General features: G+C 41.8%; 1 protein-coding gene across 5 annotated transcripts in view; it reads right to left on the reverse strand.

Moving 5' to 3' along the window:
• The window catches only part of WRN (WRN RecQ like helicase), a 49,537-nt gene extending 25,961 nt beyond the window's left edge, over positions 1-23,576 (reverse strand). For 2 of the 5 annotated variants that reach the window (XM_031043615.2, XM_031043613.2), the window contains exons 1-15: positions 23,397-23,517; positions 20,548-20,661; positions 18,473-18,588; positions 16,767-16,912; positions 13,981-14,129; positions 10,917-11,066; positions 8,928-8,997; positions 7,908-8,010; positions 6,962-7,373; positions 6,222-6,302; positions 4,928-5,072; positions 3,648-3,723; positions 2,709-2,776; positions 2,157-2,265; positions 450-518 (exon numbers count right to left, since the gene is read on the reverse strand). In XM_031043615.2, coding sequence (XP_030899475.2) covers positions 450-518; positions 2,157-2,265; positions 2,709-2,776; positions 3,648-3,723; positions 4,928-5,072; positions 6,222-6,302; positions 6,962-7,373; positions 7,908-8,010; positions 8,928-8,997; positions 10,917-11,066; positions 13,981-14,129; positions 16,767-16,912; positions 18,473-18,588; positions 20,548-20,634 — 1,781 coding nt within the window. In that variant the 5' untranslated portion in view covers positions 20,635-20,661; positions 23,397-23,517. Of the gene's footprint in view, positions 1-449; positions 519-2,156; positions 2,266-2,708; positions 2,777-3,647; positions 3,724-4,927; positions 5,073-6,221; positions 6,303-6,961; positions 7,374-7,907; positions 8,011-8,927; positions 8,998-10,916; positions 11,067-13,980; positions 14,130-16,766; positions 16,913-18,472; positions 18,589-20,547; positions 20,662-23,184; positions 23,345-23,396; positions 23,518-23,559 lie in introns of those variants that run through there. The other 3 variants (XM_034062726.1, XM_031043617.2, XM_031043614.2) reach the window with 3 other exon arrangements.
• Between the last annotated feature and the right edge of the window lie 17 nt (positions 23,577-23,593).

The following is a 23,593-nucleotide window of genomic DNA, read 5'->3' on the forward strand; positions in this document are numbered from 1 at the left end:
TCAAAAAACCCAAAATCATGATTGTCTAGAAGATGTAAATGAACACAAGTACAGACTTCAGGATAGGAACAAGATCAAGGAAGTGAAGACCACAGAAAACATTCCAGAATAATAGGAAGGCAAGGCAGTAAACAGGAAAAACAGCAGTGATTTACAAGGAGGGATTGTTGTGATGATTTGGTGACAAATACACGTCTAAACCTTGTATGTGTGAAATTGTGCAGAAATCCTAATATAAAGCTGAGTCAACAAGCACCATCTCCCCAGCCATGGGCTATAAACTCCCACACACTCAGGTTGGGTGGATGCAAGCAGTACCACTGACTGTCACATATGTAGGTCTGAGCCAGAAGAAAGAGTTTCAGTGATGATGGATTAGGGAGACAACCTACCTCTCAAACATACCTACATCAGAACCTGCAGTTCTAGAAAGCTTAGCTTAGACTTACCCTTTGACGCATTCTTTGCTGTTTTTTGACTGAGCTGAACCAAGTAAGCAAGCTGGAATACCTGACATGCTGCAGAAATAAAGATGGAGAGTCACTAACAGATTTACTCCCAACACTTTCTGCCTTAGCATTCAGCCTATGCCAGCACAACATAAAAGAAGTTCAAGCTGTGAGGCCAGAAACTCCTTTCTTCAACAGATCCTAGCGGGAAAAACCTGTTGAAAAAGCTGGATTCATCACTGGCTATTCCTGCCACCCAAATGCTCTTCTGCTTCCCCTCCAGCTGTCCCCAACACTATACACACTTCATTAGTGCAATAAGGAATCAGAGAAATAAAGACCACTCCCCTTGAGCAAGTTTACTAATAAACATCCAAAAGAAGAAAATACAGTAAACACATTTTCCTCATTTATTACCTTACCCAGTTCACCACATTGCCTTACTAGTTGGCAATTCTTTTGCCTTGTCTTCCACTCTTTTGTGAGCTACTGGTGACACATTTGCTCATTTTCAATCTGGAGGCTGCTTTTTAATGACAGATTCAGTAATTACATTTACCAGCTTAGCCACTTCATATTCGACCTCTTTCAGGACCCTGCGATGCCTGTTTTCTTAACTTGATGATTTACAGCATTTTATTCCAGCCCTTTGTTTTGATAGCTTCTCCCTTCTCATTCCTGTGTTTCAGTCCCTGGCAGAACTGCACCCAGACTGCTAGACAAATTACTGAACTGCATTAGGTTGTGGAAATTGAATCTCCTTGGCCTTCAGAATGAATGACCTGCTGAGAAGGTAGTGGATAAACCCTTTCCACTGAGGAAAAAAGCAGCAAAGCCAAAGAAGCCTCTGAATACATAGAGATACCCTGCTGATTAATACTCTGTCTAGAGTCTGGCTACACAGCCAGCTCAGGCTGCCCAGCCATTCATCCACACATAGTCATGATGTGCAGCAGAAAATACCACTCTTTCACAAAAGACCTGCTCTTTCCAAGTTGGACAAGGCAGGAATGAACTAGACAATTCAGCATGATTACCACAGCTTAAATGAAAAGGTGTCAGAAGTGAATAGCTGTTATAACAGAAAGCAAGTACACGTAAAGAAAGCATTATCAGGTCAAGAGAAACCTATTTGATTTTAATAGAGCTCCTGTAAATGCTCATGTAAGAGCAATTCAGGGTCACCCACTAGTTCCCCCCATCAGACATTAAAAGAAGCAAATAGGCCAGGTGTTAGGAGACCTACTACACCATTCATCTTCAAAGCCTGTGCCGTAACATTAAACTGAATGGCCTACAGCTTCCCCTACATGTTGCTTAGATGTTACTTCTCCAACACAAGGAAGCCCTACCAAATTTTGATGTAAATCTCAGAGGCTGAAATAGCCTGTGAAGCTCTGTCATCAGTTCAGTCTTCATAAAAAGGGGCCTATGAATCCAGAAGTATGTGAGAAGGATCCACATTCACAAACAACCCACCAGCACAGACCCTTTGCAAATCCACCCTACCATTCACATAACTGGCAAATAAAGTGATCCTAGGCTGCTTAGACAGTCTGTACATGTTCCGTGGGAAAAAAACATGCTTTACAGCTGACACGCAGCTTTGCTGTAGGAACCTGCAACCTTAAACACCAAGAAATATCACAAAGTAGAGTCCACTGGTTTCCACTGGCAATTTAGGAACAGCTTCTTAGTACTACTTACACCAACTGCAGCACCTGGTCCTCCATCAAGGAGATAAGAGGACAGATGACAATTCCTGTAAGTCCAGTGTAAACAGGAGGAAACTGGTAGCACAAGCTTTTTCCATAGCCTTAAAGAAAAGAAAAGCAGACATGAGACATTCTTTCTATGCAGCTACAGCATACAGCTGTATGAGACAATTTTAACACCCTGTTGAGCTCTAAAACAATAATCATAAAATGGTTAGAGTTCAAAGAAAGCTTAAAGATCATCTAGTTCCAACCCCATTGACAGAGGAAGGGACACCTGGCAAGAAGTGATGTTTCTTCTGCTAGTACAGGAATAAAGTTGCAACATAATTAAGGTCAGCATCCATCTGATACCCTTCTCTACACCATCAGTGACAGCAGCTAGGGCAGAAAAACAAGTAGCCAGCATAGCTAGCTCAGACTAAGTGTCTCAATCAGAGCACCCTGCTCATGTGAGCCATGTGGACAGTCTCCAAGTTAGAGTTCTACTCTCCCCAAAAGGAAAAGATTTTTCACTGCTTCTTAGGATGCAAAGTTAACTTACCAGTTGCCATGACAACGAGATTATCTCTTCTGTCTTCTAGAAGAGAATTGATCACTTTCCATTGGACCCTTTTAATTAAACAAAAGGGAATATTTTATTTTTGCTACCAAACTTAACATGGCAGTTTTGTTAAATTGCATAATCGGTTGAATTTCAGGTTGAAGAAACCCTTCCAGCTGCCTTACAGTATGTTGTCTTTGCAGGCTGCAACCACTCAAATGCTCCAACTGCTGCAGGCAGTCCCCCCACTGCTAGTTATATTCAACACAACCTCAATTTTTGCCAACCCTTCCATGGTCTCACGATTGTATGTAACTGTGCAGTCAATTTAAAAAGTCCTCCTGCCCCGATTTCCAAAATTTTACCAAATACTGAGTAAAACAGTTTCCCCCTGCCCAAGTGTCACTCTTAGGCTGTGTCTTGCACAGAACGCATTCTGCCACCAGTCATTCAGGAAGATTTCATCCCATTCCCATTGAGCTTCATTGTAACAGCAATGCTCAAGCACCAAGGCACATGGTACACTCATATTATGCTACAAAAGACAGCTAGAAGTCTGCCTGTTCTGAATTAGGACCACATAAAGGATAACTAAACTATGAAAGCTTATCACACAGACAACAACATCTGTGCAGTTTGTGGCTTGCTCTTTAAAAGACTGAACTAGACCTGGTTCAATAAAGCTTCAATCACAGAAGATGTGCCATCAGCAAAAGTGAAGAAGCTCTTAGTCTACTATGAGATTACAGTATTGTACTTAACACTCCATAAGATTTATCTTGACATATTGTGATGGCAAAGGCAGCTTTTCTTGTCCTAGAGATTTTGTACAGGTCTTAGCTTGTTAGTAGTTTTCCAAGTAATAAGAAAATCAGTTGAAATAAGGAGGGGGAAAAAATGAACCCTGGAGTTTATGTTTTAAACAGAAAACATACTTACGGCTTAAAAGAAGAATGTCCAAAGTATGTCTTCAGACAGGTGATGTGTCTTTCACTAGGTAGTGGCAGCAATGGATCTTTAGTGGGAGAGAAGACAGAAAGTTCCATTTGGAATGAAATTTTAAGAAGATGAAGCACTGTCTTGACAAACAGTCAGCTCATGATTAGTGATGCCTGCCTGGGTGCCAGGATTTGAGTAAATCCAGTGAAAAGAGATGTCAAACTCTGAAGGTATTTACTGGCTAGAATAAAGGATTAAGAAAGCAAAAGGGCTCCCCAGCGACCCTGCATGAAGAGCAGAACATACAGCCTTATTATTAACACAATAAAAGTGATAAGCATTGTAATATGTAGCTGCATTATTTGGATATATTTGGACAAGATACTTGAGATGTTTTACTAGGCATGCCTTCAACAAAGACCCTACTGAAGTTACACTGAGGAACACTCAATACTGCAAGCTGCTAACAAATTCATGGTCCAAAAAGTGCAAGGGGATCCTGATTCTGCTGTGAGCACTGAAGAAACATATTCAAGATCTGTTGAAATTCATAGTTAACATTCAGCAGTAGAAAGCATAACATTTCCACCTAGTTTTGTCTGTTGGGCAAGCTCACATTCCCTGTAACAGCTTATCCGGCTGCTGTTTAGAGAGATGAACTGAACAAGAAAGAATAACTTATCTTGTCAACAACTAGCAGCTCACAGCAGCCCACAGCTTTCTGCTTAGAAGCAGAAAGCAGGTCTTCTCCTGGCCTGGTCTAACTTGCATAACCAGGAAGGAAGCTTTCACACAGGAACAGTCCAAACCAACAGGAACAAAACTTTATTTAACCTCACATTTCAGCCTCTGTTCCCCATTTCCTTTGTTCCCCAACAGGCCAGCTCCAAAGCACTTGGTCAAGACCAACTCCAAGCCAGATTTTCCTAACAATTCTACCACAAAGCAACAGAAGAACAAAAATAGAGCATGTAGAAAGATACCATCTTCACCTCTGCTGTGTTCTGAATTATTCCCTTCAGTTCTGTATGGCCTCCATGTCCCCATAGCAGTTTTACTCCCATCAAGTATACATATCTACCCATCATGGCAGGGTTCAACTATGTTTTGCCAAGGTCACCTTCACATTTTCATCCTGACACACAGACAAGCACACCTTTCAAAACCCAGATGAGCTCCAATTTTTGCTTTCAGAAACCAAGCACAAAATGTCCATATGCTTCCATATCTGCTTGACAGTGGATTTTTTATTTAATCATGTATTATAATTAAAAACATACCCAAACATTCCTCCTCTTCTTCCTCAACACCTTCATCTTCATCACCATCTGGTGAAATGTTCAGTTCTGTGTTAGGACTTCTCCCAGCTTTATTGGGCTCTCTTCCACTTAAAGCTCCTTCAGCATCATCTACATCTTCTAAAGACTTCAGAATCAGGAGGAAAAGTTGTTTCAGAGCACGAAAGGGCAGATAACAATGCATGTCTGAGGTAATATGATATAGGGACATAAGAGTGTCGAACTGCTTACGACATAACTTAGGTCAACACACAGCATATAGAAAGCACAGTGGTCAAACAAAATATTCAAGTTCCAAGAGCCATTTCCTGGATACCAATAACACAGCTTTTGTTTCCGCACTGCGAAAAGGTCTTTGAAGTTTTGAAGACACTAAAATCTGTTGTTTGAGAAAATCAACAGTTGGATTTTTGGCTTAAGCAGATGAAGGCACACATTTGATTGAGGCTAGTAAAAAAGCAGAAAGGATGGCATCCCAATGTCATGTTACACTCATGGTACTCTAACAAACACTAACAAAACATCTTCTACTCAAGTTAATGTTTTTGACAAAAACAGCATTTACAGGAGGTTGACATGCAGCATTAAGAACCATTTAGATGAGACCTAGTGCTTCCCCAGGAGCAAAATCATCTTTCCCCCCAACCTTTGAGTCTTGTGTCCTAGCAAGCTCTAAGAAACACACTTGACTTCACATGTGTACAAGCACACAAACACATGCAACTGCTCTGGTGCAAGCATTCAGTCACTTGATTTCAAACACATATATTATTCTGGAGAATCAGGAGAAAAGCCAGAGTAAAGAAAAATAAGACTCAATATCTGTATCTTTTCAGGAAATCGAAGTTATACCATTAAAATCATATGAAGAAGCCTGCAAAACATGGATAGAAAACAATTTGACCTACAGCCCAGGTTACCTGCACCTGCAGCACACAAACTGCTGTTTCAGCTCAACCCCTTGGACAAAGGTTTGAATGCATGACAAGTGGAGCAAGATCAATTTATGAAAGATAATCTACACAAGCAGAGCAAGTGAGTGGATCAGGTCCAAGCCAGTATAGTCAAGATACAGCAGAACAAAAATGATATTGCAGTCTAACACTAGTAAACTGAATTCTTCACATATCCACATGTTCATCTGTCTTCTGTCCACCTCCCTTAAGCAAAACAGTTTTGCTTCATATACCCTCCCCTGAACTACACTATATTCCACTGTGACCCAAGAGCATTATCATTACCAGGAAAATTAAAACCAAACCCCTGAGGCACTCACTTTAAGCATCTCCATTTCCAGTTCTTCATCACTTTCAATGACACAGGAAATGTTTTGTTCATTGTCTGTGGAGCACACCTCCTAAGAATAAAATTTATTTTACCCTTATCAGCAAAGTTATTTCTATTTTACGCAAAACCTCTCAACCTTCTGTAGATACCGTACACAATCTCTCTGTATGTTTTTACTTCTCACCAAACTAACCACAATATCAGGCTCTGAAGCATGCCCATTTAAAAAAAAAATCTGAAAAATATTACAGTGTAACAATGCCCTGGAGGAAGAGACAAAAACAGTAGTATCCCCAGGTGTTAAACACTTGGAATGTATGAAAATCAGAATGTGATTTAAGAGGCACCAGTCTACATTCAGCAACCACAAGGACTGCTGTTTACAGATCCTTTAGAAGATCTGCTTTTTATTCATGACCAAGTCAGAGATGCTCAAGTGCAGAATTTCTCTCCATCCTGCCAGAAATTATTTGCTAGCATATTAGCAACCGAAAAAGGAAAACTAATTAGATTATCTGGAGTTTCTGTACTCAGAATCCTTCCAAGCCCCATGACTGAAGAGCAGCTCGGTGCTTGACTACCCCCACAAATATTTTCCAGACTGAGCCCTTCTCCCAGGCCCTGTAGTAGTCTCTCAGGAACAGAACTTTTAAAAATCTTGGGGGAATTAAGGACAAGATCACTTCCCCTGCAAGGGTATCCATGATTAATGGAGGCTTTTCCCATTACCTCAGCTGCAGCTTCCTTGGCAAATTCTTCTGCAGCCTGACATTCCAAGACCTGAAGCTCCTGCTCAGTGATGTCTAGTGACATGAAGTCCTCTCTGTACACTTTGTCCTTAGTGGTGGCTGCTGCAGCCCAATCTTCTATAGCACTGCCTCTCTCTGCCTCTTCTTCTTTAAGATGTTCTTCCCAGAAGCCAGCTAGGGTAGCATCAGAGCAGATGCTGAAGTCACCTTCAAATTTTTTAGCTAATTCAGGCATTTTGACTTTCTGTGCTTCACCATTTGCTGACTCTGCTTCAAGATTTGTTGGGCTTCTGCCAGAGCTCTTCTCCAGTACAGAAGGATAACCTGAACCAAACAGCATGCTTCTTAAGGCAGTTACATTCTCCGATAGGTCAGTTATTATTTCTGCAGCCCTAGAAGGTAAAACAAGACAGCTAAATGATAAAAGCAGTTACTACACGTATCTCAGCCACAAGCAGAACCCGAGTGCTCTATCCTGTTTCTCCAAACAATTTGTCCAAAGCTTCACTTATCGTACTGGCATTCCACATCTGTGACAATTAAATTTCTTTACACTGAAGACTACCTATATAAAGACCCTCTGAAAACACTGTCTGTGGTACTGCCCCCACACTTAGATCAAGTCTCCAGACTTCTAGTAGTCAGTCATGTGAGAGTCCTGACATATTTATGAAAGGTCCTGCTGTGCATTTCAGCAAGAATCAACAGATTCAGCCAAGTTCAGTGTCAAACCCATTGCAATTAGACCAGTGAAAACCTCTGTTCCTACATATAAAGACAATGTTTTGCCAGCAAGTGCAGAATGCTTTTACTTGGAAAAACAGAGATACTGATGCTAACACCCATGCATTTTGTTGCGTGAAACCTCAGGGACCAAGACCAAAACACTTTTGTTATACATAGAGACAAGCTGGCAAAAATCTAACCTCTGCACATTTTCAAGTTGCCCAGAAGAGTCAGGGATGCAAGAAGCCAAATCTGTTATTTCTGCAGCTAGTGAAGTCAAGCGCTCCTTCACACCCATGTCATCTGTAAGAAGTACCAGAGTTATGTCACAACAGTTGAGGTCTAACAGCTATAAGCAAACAAGTTCTATTCAAGTAATTACAGTTCTACAAGACCTAGAGCTGAAAAGGCAGCCTTTTCCAGCGCTTAAATGACAAGTACACAGAATGAGGCCGAGCATTTCTTCCAGAGGCTGGTCACACATGCTCACAGAAAAAGGTTATACAACTGGATCATTGCTAAGTGATCCTTCCTCAGCATCTGCTCCAGCTTCCAGGAAAAACAGCTGCTAACACAGTTATGCTGACTAAACCAAACTCAAAAAATTGCACCTAATATTAAGACAGTACTGTCACTTCTGGCTGATAGGAAAGTAAAATTCAGCCAGTACAAAATGGAAATACACTTCTCACCTCTTTTTCCAACCATAAGCTACATGTAATCCATAACTTTGCTTATGACGTATGAACTGAAAAAGTACTGAGACTTCCAAGCCACTTTTCTAATCAAGTAAATAATGCTAAGCTGCTCTATAAATTTGGGTCCTATTAATACACCTCAAGAGAAGCACTTCTTCATAACATGCTTTCTTTCTCCGGTCTTATCTCTTTTTGAACTTGTTGTCCTTGCAACAGCAAAATTGGTATTAACTCACTGAAGTGTTTCCATATACAAACTGGAATAACAACAGGAATTCTTACCACCTCTGTATACAGCAGAAACAAACAACATAGCAAGACTGCATTCCTACATGATGCTTACCATACATAGTATGGTAAACCAGGACACCTGAGAGCCTTTACAGTCTGTTCTCTCTCTGAAAGCACTCACCAAGAAGCCAGACAATCCTAACAAAGATACTACGAAAAAAAAAACTGTTGGCAAATAGAATATTTCACTGTACATTGAATGAACTCCTTATGCTTGGAAGTATAATTTACCTCTTCCACAAAGTACTTTCTGGTCACTGTTATTCATATTTTTCAGCTTTTCATAAATGATAAAACCAGCCTGCAAAATAAAGAGAAAAAATATCACTCAGTACTCTGCAGAGAAACATCATCTCAGACGAAGCAAAAAAAATAAACAAGAATTAATAGAGCAAACTGTGGCTTGAATACATTCTGAACATCCACTCCTGATCTGTTGGTACATGCCATACAACCACTGATGGTCTGTCTTACTGCACTGCTCATCACAACCAGATAATAGTTTACAGAATGCTTCACAAAAGGCCTGACTTGGGATACACACTGTAGCAGAAACTCTTATCTAGACCCCAGCACAGTTATCTTACCAAGTTAGCTGCAGAGAACTCCAAGTACTCAGCTCCCGGTTTCACCATCTGCTCCACTTCATGCAGATTTAATGTAGTGCTCCAAGAGAATAGCTATGAACCTACTAAGATAGATTCTGTGTGCTTAATATTTCCCTTGATATGAAGAGTAAGTTCTAACAGGAAAATGCAGCCTAAAGCCAGGAATGTGCTAATAAGGCTACACATGTTAATGAGAGTATCTTAAAGAGGGAGGAAACAAATGACTGCCTTGTGTTTCCAGTGAGGCTCCAAGAGGCAGGTGAGGTGAACAGAGCATAGCAAGAAAGAGGCACTGCCTGGAAAAATGCTGGTTACAGCAGCAGCATCAGGTGCCAAACCAAAAAAAAAAACCCAATCAAACAAACAAAAAAATAATTTCCTTTCCTTACTGGGTTGGGTCTTAACAGGTGCTACACTAGAAAATGTGCAATCTTTCCTGAGTCAGAACAAAAGCCAGAGACCTTTGTCCCACTTTCCTTCCACTATCTAACCTCAACACAGAGATAAATCTGAAGGTACTTTATTTTGCTGCCATAAAAAAAAAATCATCTGGTCCCAGGAAGCAGGCAGCACCCAGCAGCACAGTGGTAAACCCCCTTCACAGAACTGCAGGAAAAGGATGCTCTTTCTGAAAGTGAGAGAGCAGACACTTCTACAGAGCTGCATAAATCCACATCCAACTACATTACTCTTTCTGGTAATCCATACTGTGGTTCTGCTACATTAGCCACTAGAGAAGGTTGTATTTCTTCCTAGTTGCTTATTAATTTTATCTCACCTATTATATTTAGAAGGATTTTGATTCATAAGCTGCTCAAGATGAGCAAATCCCCCATCAGAAAACACAACCAAAACTGCTAACCAGCTACAGTTAATATCTGCAGAAAAGGGAACCAAAACATAATTACCCACTCTTCCATAAGTGATTGTACATAAATACACACCAGACATGTTACACTCACGTGGGATAATCATACTACACACATTTAGGCTTTCTCCATAAAGATATATATAAAATTCACCCAATGGTTCCATCAAAACTCACTTCCCTAAAGTGATAACTTGAAGCGAGTCCAAATGGACAAACACTCCTCAGGCTGATTGTTGGTGCCTGGGTAACATGGCACATTCAAAGCACAGTAAAACTTCCAGGAGCTCTGCTTCCTGGAAAAACTTCAATAAAAAGGCAAATCTTGGAACATCATGAAACATTTAGAGCTAAGGACCCCATGGGAGGCCCAAGGCTGCTGTGGAATGGAGTTTCTTTCTTCCATCTACATTCAATTTTCTCTGTGAAGCATTCATCACAATATCCTCTTTCAGTGATGCAGGTAATAAAACAGGTTAGCGTAGGTACAAGCAGCACCATCTTCAACAGAGAAGATACTATGACACTCAGGATGAACACTGAGGTTGAAAAACCTGAGATAAGAAACTGGACAGCAACATATCTGGTGGCATTTCCACCTTAAAGCATCCCATATCCACAGCAGATCTCATGGTCTTCCCACATTCACTGTGTTCTACAGCAGAAAGCTATTAAAAACTGCAGCTAACAGCACACCAGAGAAGACTTAATATGAGTAGAACAGTAATCTCTCCTTGTACGTACATAGGCATCTGTGGCTGCATACAATTTTTGCTCCTCGTTGAGTGGAAACTCTTTCCAGTTACTACAGCGGACAGACTTATCTTTCAAAAGCTGCTTGCCAAAAAGGTGTTTTACCAGACCATTTAGACTCCAGATCTCCTTACACCTCAGCTGGGGAAAGAAAAAACAAACAAAAGGACTTATTTAAAGTAGGAAACAATTGACCCACCGGAGTGTATTTCTCAAAGCAGTAAAGTGCACTTAATCCCTCATTAGAAGCAAAGGGCTCTGGGTTAGTCGGCACAAACTAGTTTCTGAAAGCAGTAACTGCTTCTTCAGGCTTAAATCTTCTCATCACATTAAAAGGTAGTTTAGCCATTTGCAAGCTGTACTTCCCTGCCCTGAAACTGTATTGCTAGAGGACATAGCTACATTATCAAGCTGGAAAAATTGCATTATGGCCAGGTGAGTCCACACAACGTGAGGTGGTACCGTAATGCTACCAAAAATATCTGTACCATGTAGTCCCCAGTTCATAAAGCCATACACTTAAACAGTAATCCCTCTTTCCTCCAGGATTTTTCTATTATTTCCCTTTCAAGCTAGAGAAATTCCATATCCAACACTAGGAAATTATTTAATATAAACACAGGAGTAATCAAGTCTTCCTGTAAGTATTATGTCATCTTCTGCAAGTCTGAAACCAAGCACAAGCCAGAGCGTGCCATTTAGACCATGCCAGCCACTACTCAGCATGCTGCAAAGCAGCAGTGCATCATAAGTCTCCAGAAGTCACTCCACCACCCTGCAGTTTTCAATTGCTTTTGTAATCCTACTTGTCATCCACAGTTGCCACATGCTATCATCTTAACAGCCAGTTTGGGAAACTTCCCTTCAGACCCTGAGGATTCGGGACTCACAGGCACAGCTTTCCGCTATTCCAGCTTGCAACTAGTTGCAAAACATGCAGAACTGTAGCATTATCAACTCATCCCTTTAAACCTAGTCTAAAAAAAATCCCAACCAACTGCTCATTTTAGTTTCCTGCAGCCTTTCCCCCTGCATCATGCCATTACATATAACCCTATTTTGTTCTCTCAGGCTTCTCTTTCAAGTTTATTTTTGATTTGTTTTCTCTTCACCAGAAGATCACATTGTTCATCTTCATAACAAATTATCCTGGAGTCAAACACTGGGATTAAAAAGGGTGAGGGAAGTGAACTGAGGAAACACCTAGTTTGAAAATAAACAGCTCCTATTGCTCGAGCAAAACAGTTTAATTTGTACAACTCCCAAGCCACTAGGAACTGAAGCTCCAGGTTTCAATTTCAATTTCAGCTCCAGTGCTCATAAGGAGAGCACTGTCCCAAATGCTGATGATACATTACATAGCTATGATTTAATTACACAGGGCACATAAAGCACAGAACAGAGAAAGGTTTAAGTAGTGTTATTTCTGGGCATAAATCTGTCCTCCACCAAGAAACTACAACTGCTGCTATCACCCTACCAAACAAAATATGCACAGAAGGAAAGAAAAGTGCATGGAAAGGCTGAGTACAGGTGAGGAAAAGCCTTGCACATACCAAAAGAGAAGCTTTAAGGTACATGTTAGAAATAAGCATGACAGTGTGATTTGGAAGGTAATGAGCCTTTTGCTCGCTTCCTTATTAGGATGGCATTTTTAACACCCTACACTGAATGCTATCTAAACAAAATACAATTAATATGAAATTCAGGGTGCACCAAACTCAATACTAGTTCTAAACAACAGGCCATGAGGCTCTGGAACCAGCACCCACATGAGAGCAGAGGCAACACCAACTTCAGAGTCATGATGAGTCTATGAAAGATATTTCATAGAATCACAGCATAGTTTGGCTTGGAAAGGACCTTAAAAGCTCATATAATGCCAACCCACTGTCACAGGCAGGAATACCTTCCACTAGACCAGGTTGCTCAAAGCCCCATCCAACATATTTCTAGGGCTCTAGCTTATGTGGTCAACAACTCTACATGAAGGACTTGAAGGAAGACCTTGGTGCTTGAAGGACTTGAAAGACCACCAAGCAAGCCATGGCACAAGAGCTGCCTCCCTTCAAACAGTAATTAGTCTTCATCGCCTCCACAGCATTTTTTGCATCTTAAAGGTTCAGCCATTGCTAGGGCAATCACACCATTGCCAGCAGAACCCTGACTAGACATAATCTAGTACTAAGGAGTACAGAAAATGCATCTGCAGCTGAATTACCTTTATGTTGTGGTTTAAACCGAGTCCGCACAGCTCATTCACTCACTCCCCCCCTTGCTCCCCCAACTCCCGGAGAGTTAAGAAGGAGAATCCAAAGAATGTAGCCCCCACGGGTTGAGATAAGAACAGTTTAATAACTAAGGTATGACACAAATCACTACTGCTACTACTACTACAAACAATAATGATAAAGCAAATAACAAGTGAAGAGGATACAACACCTCAGCCACCGACCCATAACTCACCCCACCCTGCTCAACTGAGCACCGAGCGATACCTCCTCCATCCCCCCAGAGCCCCAGCCCTTCTGGGTCTCTCCCGGTTACATCCTGGGTATGACGTGCTATGGTATGGAATACCTCTTTGGCTAGCCTGGGTCAGGTGTCCTGTCTCTCCTTCCTCCCGGCCTCCCCTCCTCCCTGGCAGAGCATGAGCTCAGAAAAGGCCTTGGACAAACCAAACATTTGAGCAGTAACTCAAAACATACTTGCTATCAGCAACAATTCCCAGCCCGAAAGTCAAAACACAGCACTGCACCAGCTACCAAGAAGGAGAAAAATGACTGCTACTGCTCAAACCAGGACACTTTGTAAACATGAGAGTTGAACAGGCGGGACAAATATTCACTAAGAACTAGCTCACTGAAGGGCAGTACTCAGTTTTGTGGTATTCCTTGAGAGTTCCTTATAAACTTATTTCAAGTTACAACATATCCCTGCTTTATTCTATATAACATGTTTGCTATTAACATTGAGCTCCATTATGAAGCAAAGGAAGCTTCCTTGGAGAAAGAACAATAAAAAGATCCCACAACAAAAGGGTTTTAAGCTTTACCTTCTCATTAGCAACGTCAGCCAGCTCCACAAAGCTCTTCAGTTTGATTTCAAAGTCACTCATCAGCTTCCATTGATCTCCTTCAACTCCCACGCCAACCTTCTTAATTGTTTCATCTTCGAGCAGTCTTTTGAGTCCCTTGGGAAAACCTAAAAATAGATGAAGCCCAAACATGAGAAACTAAGTCCTGGAAGATGCCAGAAAGTCTAAAGGAAATGACAAAATCCTAGCAAAAGAGACATCTGCAAAAAAATGTTCTTTTAGAGGAAAAGCCCCAAAGCTGCTGTTTATGTCACTGCTTGCACTCTGGAATGACTACAAACACCAAATGGTTATGATGTATCATCTACAGACAAGCAAATTCATTCTGCATCTAAAAACAAATCAGTAAGAAATTTAACAACCTTGTTCTGTCTGAGTGATCACTATATCACATAACAAAAAGGCAAACTTCTAGCTGAGAAAGACTTCAATTCACAGATTTGGATGCTCATGAAACAAGACACAACATAACCTTAGCTTTACACAGAATTCCTTCCAGTTTTTGCTATTTCTCATTCCTGGGAAACCATTTAAACCATAAGCATGGGAACCAACCAGGAAAACAGATTCTGTGTAAAGACAGTCAGTGCTAACACTGGACTGGTCCAACAGTAGCATTTGGAAAACAGAACTGGCCATGCAGATCCTCTGCCAAGCCCAGACAAGTCTTTTCTTTCTTGTAAGAAAGATATTCACAGATGTACACAGATGCTAAGTATTATATTTTGATTTATCCCTAACTTATGGCACCACAGTCCTAGATCAAAGGCTATTTTCAAGTTTATAGGACTGAATAAAAACACATACCTTTCATACCTGGTTTTCTACAGAAGGCAACAACCATAGACCCTTCATACATGAACCAAAACAGCTTTTTTTTCCTCCCCACTGTGTTTGATTCCATTTAAAATCATGAGTATCTTGAATACATACCTTGAGAAACCCACAGCTGAATACCCTGAATGAGTCTCAAGTAATTCTAGTACCTACAAACACATACTACCTAATATCTGGCTTCATTCCCATTTCAAATTTCACCTTTTAACTATGGTAATATGTGTTTATATACTTCAACAATCATTTTGCATGGCTGATTTTTTTTTATACATGACTATCTCTACACTTGCACGGCCACCACTGACACACAACACAGACATCTTTGCAACCATAGCCACAATCAGCTGTGTTGTGAAGTTCCAGGTCCATTTAAAAATTAGAGAATTACTCCTCTGTGGAGGGGACAGACAGTTGAGCTGATCAAAAGCTTGCAACATACACAGCTGACTTAGGGAATAAAGGATTTTCACTAAAGAATATAACCATGAAAACCTTTAAAGATGGCAACTTCCCAGCAGAGGGCATGTCCCCCATTTCTACCACCTAATTTCTAGAAAAGTGACTGAACTGTACAGAGACTAAACCCTGAGAAACGGGCCATATTTTCTTGAAAGTCTGTAAGAAAAAAGATGACAACATGGAAAATTATCCAGAATCTTCCTTATAAATAAATGTAGTTTTTTTCCTTTATACGCAGTTCAAAAACTCTCCACTGTCTTCTTCCTGCAGAAAGAAGCATTTCTCCTCCACTCCCCCCCAAAATGGTGGGTCTTATCCAACTCACTAATCCTGCTAACATCTATGTTTCTGTAGATCAAATATATTCTGCATAATAAGCAGAAATTGGCTGTGGTTCCTGCAAAAAGGCTGACATCTCCATTCAAAACACACCTCCCACTGGCAAGAGCAGAAATTTTAGGAAATGATTCAGGAGGAAACACCATCTTCTGCTGTAACACACTGTAGCCCGCATGCACCCGTACTCAGCATTTACGCACAAACATCTTCACTTACAGAATCAAAAGCATTTCAGCCCTTGATGATTCTTCCTCCCTTAGCTTTCTTTCCTCAAATCTTTTTCTTTTGTGCCTTTTGTACCTTTTTGTCTCCCGGACTGAATAACCTCCAGCAATTAAATTTTCCACCTCATTTGCTATAAATGACAAAGGATTGAACACCAACATTAAAACTATCACCATTATAGCTCAGCATGCACCCCCCAGGGAAATCAGAGACATCTTGCAGGCATAGTTTCAATCTAACATTCAAACCAAAGGTTGTAAAATTGCAGCCTACTTCCCTCATTCCCACATTCCCTATTTGGAAGCTTTTATTCACATCTATAATGAATTCAGACTCCACTGAGCACAAACCCCTTCTCTTCCCAGAGCTGCATCTCACCAGGTATCCAGTGTCCTTTCTGATAACCAGTGTCACAAAACACAGGTATTAGGAACAAAACAGCACAATGGCCATTATGTTTGAGGAGTTTTATTATTAAAGCCAACTTAAGAAGAAACACAACCTGCTACATTTAGGTTCCATGTTTATTTTGACACTAAACAGAAAGCTCTTTCTACAAGCAGGGAATTAAATTGAAAGCTAAATTCATATCTTCTCTCCCAAACAGAAAATACTCAAATAACATCATCTTGCCCTGTTCAGATCTTAAGATGCTGTATGCCAGCACACAGGGCAAGACTTGGGCTAAGATCCACTTAATATACATCAGCAATACTCAAAGAATAAATTCATTTATTATAGGCAGGAAAGAGAAGGATGGATTTTTACTCTCAAGCATAACCTTTGAGCAATAGCCAATATTTCATGCTAAGTTCAAACTTAAATCACACCGAACAGAAGGCAACTCATGCCCTAACAAATAAGAAAGAAAGAAAATACAGTACCTGACATGGAAGAGATGTGGAACAAATAACACTTCTCCTCAGATATACATATCTGGATTACTGCTATTTTGGCCATTTTTCCTTTAGTATATGATGGTGGCCATTCAATATCAAATCCAACAGCAGACCCATCTGATAAACTCTGCCTGAAAAAAAAAAAGATATTCTTCACATTTAATTGTTTTCCTACCAGTATTTAAACTATCATGCTTAAATCATCTTACATAAAAAAAGAATTAAGAGTTAGCACATCCCCTTTCACATGTACAGGACACAGAAACCATTTTAAAATCAAGACCATAAGGCTTGTGAAATTCCTGCTGCTCCCAAAAGCTTCAAGAAACCTCAAACTTTAGCAGATTTTATCACATGCAAACAGTAGCATAGCAAGCTGTGGAAGACTGACCAGGGCTGGACACCAGACAACCCCTTAAGATACTCTATTTCTTCCCTCCTGAGCTGGACAGGGGAAAGGAAATATAACGAAAGGCTCACGGGTTGAGGTAAGGACAGGGAGGAATCAATCACCAAATACCTTCATGGGCAAAACAGACTTGACTTGGGGAAATTAGTTTACTTAATCAACAAGTAAATCAGAGTAGGATAATGAGAAATAAAACCAAATCTAAGCATACCTTCCCCTCACCCCTTCCTTCTGCTCAGGCTCAACTTCATCCCAAAATTCTCTACCTCCTCCCCATCAGTGGCATAGTGGGAGGGGGAATGGGGATTGCAGTCAACTCATCATAGTGCCTCTGTGCTCCTTCCTCCACAAGGGAGGACTCCTCACACTCCTCCTTTGCTCCAGCATGGGGTACCTCCCACAGGAGACAATTTTTCCATGAACTTCTCCAGCATGAGTCCTTCTCACAGACTGAAGGTCTTCATGAATGCCACAGCCTGGGTGTATTCCATGGATGCAGTCCTTCAGGAACAGGCTGCTTCAGTGTGAGTCCCTTTCATGGGGCACAATCCTTCAGGAAAAGACTGCTCCTCTTGTCAGGAGCCTGCTCCAGCATGGGCTTCCCACAGGATCACAGTCTCCTTTGGGCATCCCCCTGCTCCAGCATGGGGTCCTCCAGGGGCTGCAGGTGGAGACCTGCTCCAGTGCCTGGAGCACCTTCTCCACTACTTCACCAACCTTGACATCTGCAGAGCTGTTTCTCTCACATATCCTCAGTCCTCCCTCTGGCTGCAGTTGTGCAGGTGTTTTTCCACTTCCTAAATTATTTATCACAGAGGTGCCATCACTGATGGGCTCAGCCTTGGCCAGCAGCAGGTCCGTTCTAGAACTGGCTAAAATTTGCTCCATCAGACACAAGGAAAGCTTCTAATAGCTTCTCACAGGAGCCACCCATTACCAAAACCTTACCATACAAACCCAATACACAAGCCTTAGTAAACAGCCAGATACAAAAGGTGGAGTAATTTGTACTCCCTTGAAAGCTTCTCCATGCTATCCATACTGTGGAAGGCAGAAAACCTGTGTTAGAACCTTTACTGCTTCTGCTTAAAGGGATGGCAAGGTCCAGTAATGGCATCTCCCATAACAAAAAAAAAAAAACAAAACAAACCAAAACCCACAAACATAAAGACCAAATGAGAAACTAAACCCGCATAGCCCAATGGGGAGAAAAGCCAAATCCTTCTCGGAAATGAAACAGCACTAAAGAAAACACAAAGAATAACTGAGTAAGAGCTATTACCTGATATCTTCTGAAAGGAGGGAACAGTCACTGACTTCATAGCTGTACACAACAGAGCCACGGAACTCCAAGAATGGCAGCCCATCTTCCAAAACATTCCTCTGAAAAGCAGATTTCTGTCAAACAACATTTGGAAGAGGTTGAGTTACTGGCCACACAAAAGCATCAGCACTGCAAATGCTGCATGCGATGTAAATGCTGTGACCCAGCAAGAATGGCCTCAGTGTTATCCAAAACCTTGGGAAACAGAACTGTGCTCCACACTCAGGGGCATCAGCCCTGTTAATTAACAAAACGGTGACATCCCCCTTTAGGAACATTTGGGTCCATTTCTTTGCTTAGCTCCAAGCACTGAGACTGAAATCCTGCAGGTTGAGTTTCTACCCCAATTACGTTTGTTATACTCTTCCCATTAAAGAGATTTTTTTTAGCTTTCAAGAACAATGTTTGGGAAAAGAAGCATTTTAGACAGTGTTAAAAAACCCTTAACACTATTTCAAATGCTGTAGCACTTGCACATCTCTCATTTGCAGAAAAAAAAATAAAAATTGGCAATAACTTGAGTAATTCTTCAAGTCATTCAAATCTGGTCAGGCTAAAATCCTCCAACACGTGTCCATTTCAGTACACCTGTATAAAATAGCTCAGTTCCCCCATTTCCTTGGTCCCACATTTCAGCAAGCCCACTTCACTTAACCCTGCCAGATACAGTGTGTGAGGAACTTCATAAAGCCCGACCTAAACTCCATGGATTTAAACTATCTGAAGGATTTAAAAGAACCACTGTCCTCCACCAACTGATGATTACTGGCTTACAAACTAAAGCTTTAAGCACACAAGTAAGGTGATATGTAACACTCCAGTTAACGTTTCCCCCCCTTTCAGAAGGGTATTTACTAAAAGTTCAACAGGTAAAACTTAATTGAATTGCAGAACTTCTGATAGTTTACCTACCTGAAAAAACTTCATTTTGGTTCAAAATACGTAGTAAATTACAATGCCAGTAATACCAAATATGTGTAAGTATGCTATATTAACACTTAAAAAACAACATCTTGTCAATCTAAAGAGGCCACAATAGACAAAAGAGGTTTCAATATTGTTTCTGAAAGAAGTTGCTTGGAAGGGGGAGATTCTGGAACAAATACAGTGCTGATTTTATGCTTGCACAATAAAACATTCCCTCCCGTTAATGAACAGCCAAAGCTTAAAACCCTTCCTCCAACTGCTGACTGAAGCAGGGTTCCATGGTACACTGCTGTACCACAGCACACAGAAGTCATCTTGGTTAAATGACACAGCAATATCCACACTACTAACTTTTAACTGCTGATCTGCTTGCCACTCAGTTTTCTACTTGTTAAAGCAGTTACAGATGTTACAAACAAAGGGTGTCGCTTCTGGTGGGAAGTTTTATACCAAAACTGCTCTTTTACACAGGAAAAAACTCATCCAAGGACATATTAACATTCTTGGAACACCAGAATTTGACATAATTTTTATGATCAATTAATTCTTCTGATACCTCTGAGCTGCAGAGCCTTCTGAAACACTGCACACATACAAGTGCAGAAAGCCAGAGGGCCTTCCCAGAAGAAACCAGCCTGCCAGGCTGCAGCTTGAGGTTGCTGCAATTTGAGCTCTCTGACTATCTATATAATCTCCCCCCCATCCCAGTTCTTCCTGGTGTACAGCCTACAACACTGGGGGAGCAACACATCAAAAAATCTCCCTATACTTGGGTGGTTTTGACACTGAAATTCAAGTCTGTCAGGAATAAATTTCTGCAGAGCTAATAGCAACAGCAACATGATTTTTTTAATAAAAACAAACAAAAAAACCCACCTCAATAAAAAAAAACTTTAGCAAAGTAATTCAACCAGTAATTGAGGAGCTAATTTTAATTATAGTTCATCAGATAAAACAGCTGTAACCATTCAGAAATGTCAGAGGCACAGGTATAACTACATGTGACTGCTCCACTGTTATTTTATTACACAGTGTACATCAATTAGTTTATTACTTTATTAACTTAACACAGGGCAAACTTTAGTTTCCTCCACACAATAACATACCTTTTTATCAACCAAAACTTCCTCCTGGCTGTGGGTAAGCATCCACTGCGGATATTTGTTCTGCAGACTAGCAGTTGGCAAATCCATTTTATTTATTTTTCCACATTTCTGTTACTTCAACATAAAAAAAAAAAAACAAAAAAGAATGGTCAGTTTGTACAGAAACAAGCTGTTATTATCATCAGGCCAGAACAAGGTGATCAAAGTTCACTACCTTGAACTTAAAAGAGTTTGTGCACAAGAACAGACATTTCCAGAGCTGCCCACATAGAATATCAAAAGGCCTTTAGGCATTATATTCTTATTCATGTCAGTAAGAAAATAAGGTTAAAAAAATCCAAACACCACAAAACACAAGGAAAACCTCTTAAAGTCCTATGGGAAAAAGAACAGAGTCCGTTTCTATGGAAAGAAGTGACTTGGAACAGAAGAGTACACCTACTGCCATCTCTGGTCAACACAGCCCTCATTACCTAGCCAAATATTGATGTGGTGATTTAGATAACAGCATAGGAACCAGGCATCTAAAACCCCCAACCCAAACCAGGGACTATCAGACTCTCACAGATATCACCCCAAGACATTCACTGCCTACACAGGACCTCAGAGCTGTGAGCCCTCAACTAAGGTAAGGAAAAACACAGAATTTCTAGGGAAAACTACAGCCAAACAAGGCACATGCTGCTAAGCTCTTTGGCATAGACTGGATGATGGCTGAGGCTGTTTAGCAATTTGACAGCCCTTCATTCAAATCAAATGAGTTCACTGAGCAGAGATGCCTTATTCCCAGGGCATCAGGAAGCAAGGTACATTCCCTGGAAGGCAACAGAGATGATGGAGAGCACTCCATAGAGATGCTGTAAGTTTAAAATAAAGAGACTTAAGTTAGGAAGAGATATTGCTTATAACACCAGGAGATTTTCAGCCCTAATGACTTGTGCTTCCTTTCAGGGAAGCAGAGCAGAGTTTCCAAGTTGTGAGCAAATGATGACTGTATTAGAGCTGCTCCAGCTTCCCCCCAGGCTGCTTCTAGCATGACTTAGAAATGCCACTGGAGATTCAAATAGGTCACAAACACATTTCTCATCCCGCTTCTTCCCACTAGTCCCCAGGTGCTCAACACCTCAACAACAAATTCAGGGTACATATACATAGTATGTATACTCCTAGCAGTACGTTCTTACTGTATGTAAAAGTGTACTTTTCAGTTGCACTTCCTCACCAAGAAGCAGGTCCAAATCATATATAACATGCTGTTTCAGTTCTTCAGTACTCAAAGCCACCTTTTGATGTTTCTCATTGATTACCTAGAGTAGGCAAAAGGCTTTCCTTGCTTATCTATCCACTTGTGCAGTAACATAATGAACTACTACCTAAAAAAATGCTCTAAAAGAACATTTTAATACTAAAACAGTCACAAAAGAGCCACTAGGAAGATGCCTGAAGTAGAAACACTCTGTTCCTGGGAGCTGCAACTACTGTAAATGACAGAAACCAGCAGAAAAACTACAAAAGGTTGGACAGGGCTTGGAACAACTTGGTCTAGTGGAAGGTATCCCTGCCCCCAGCAGTGTTGAATTGGATGATCTTAACATCCTTCCCATCTCAGACCATTCCAGGATTCTACAAACAGGACAGGATACTCTGCAGCACCATCCCACCATCTGCCACCCCAACATGTTTGCTGCAAAACCAGGTAAAAGCCCCAGATCGCCTTCAGCAGCAGCACCGCAGGAGCATCACCCACCTCACTGGTGTTACACCAAGAAACTGCACTTACAAGCATGAGACATGCCCTGAGCTGGCACCAGGATCCCCCAGAACAAATGGCAGCATAGATGAAGCCACAGGAAAACCTTTCACAAAGGGTCAAAACACCTCATTTCCTCACAGGAATTTCTTCTGCACCCCAAAACATCTCACCCAGAAAAACACAATCAACCAGGTTGGAAAAGACCTTTAAGATCATCAAGTCCAATCATTACCCCAGCACTGCCAAGACCACCAGTAAACCATGTCCCTGACGGCCTCTTCCACAGTCTGTGAATACTTCAGCGGTGGTGACTCCACCATTCCCCGGCAGCCTGTTCCAATGTCTGAGCACCCTTTTGGTAAAGAAACTGTTCCCAATCTCCAACCTAGACTTCCCCTGGCACAGCTTGAGGCTGTGTCCTGCCACTTGCTGCTTAGGAGAAGGGCCCAGCCACCTCCTAGCGCCATCCTTTTCATAGAATCATAGAATAGTTAGGATTGGAAAGGACCTCAAGATCATCTAGTTCCAACCCCCCTGCCATGGGCAGGGACACCTCACACTAAACCATATCACCCAAGGCTTCATCCAACCTGGTCTTGAACATTGCCAGGGATGGAGCATTCACTACCTCCCTGGGCAACCCATTCCAGTGCCTCACCACCCTAACAGCAAAGAATTTCTTCCTTATATCCAGTCTAAACCCCAGGCAACTGCAGCGTGCAATAAGGTCCCCCCCTGAGCCTTCTCTTCTCCAGACTAAACCCCCCCCCCCCCACCCCTCAGATCCCTCAGCTCTTCAACATCACACTTGTTCTCCAGACCCTTCACGAGCTCTACTGCGCTTCTTCAGACCCGCTCCAGCACCTCAACATCTCTGGGCGTACCCCGGGAACCCTCTCAGGGAGCGGCTTGTACTCTTGGAGGACTCCCCGCCTTCTTCCGCCCGGTACCGCGGGTCAGGAAAGCAGCGGCGCGACCCACGGCCCAGCAGTGCTCGCAGCAGGCCAGGGACGTTGCCCTCCGAGCACCTACAGGCTCCATGGCGGCCCGTTCCCCTCACCGCTCCCGAAGCGGGATCCCCCGCCCCGCCGGGTACCTGCGCCCCGCTCACGGAGCCGCACCGCTGTGCGGACCCAGCGCCGAACACCGCGCCAGCGGGGGAGCACACATAATGCGTCACCACGTATCGCGCTCTTCATACGTAAGGGAGACAACCACCTCCCCCCGCCTCTCCCTGGGCAGCAGCGGCGGGAGGTTACCCGAGGTATCGCGCATGCGGAATGAGGCGGAGGC

This window comes from Melopsittacus undulatus, chromosome 5 (genome assembly GCF_012275295.1).
Source record: "Melopsittacus undulatus isolate bMelUnd1 chromosome 5, bMelUnd1.mat.Z, whole genome shotgun sequence".
Classification (NCBI taxonomy): Eukaryota; Metazoa; Chordata; class Aves; order Psittaciformes; family Psittaculidae; genus Melopsittacus; species Melopsittacus undulatus.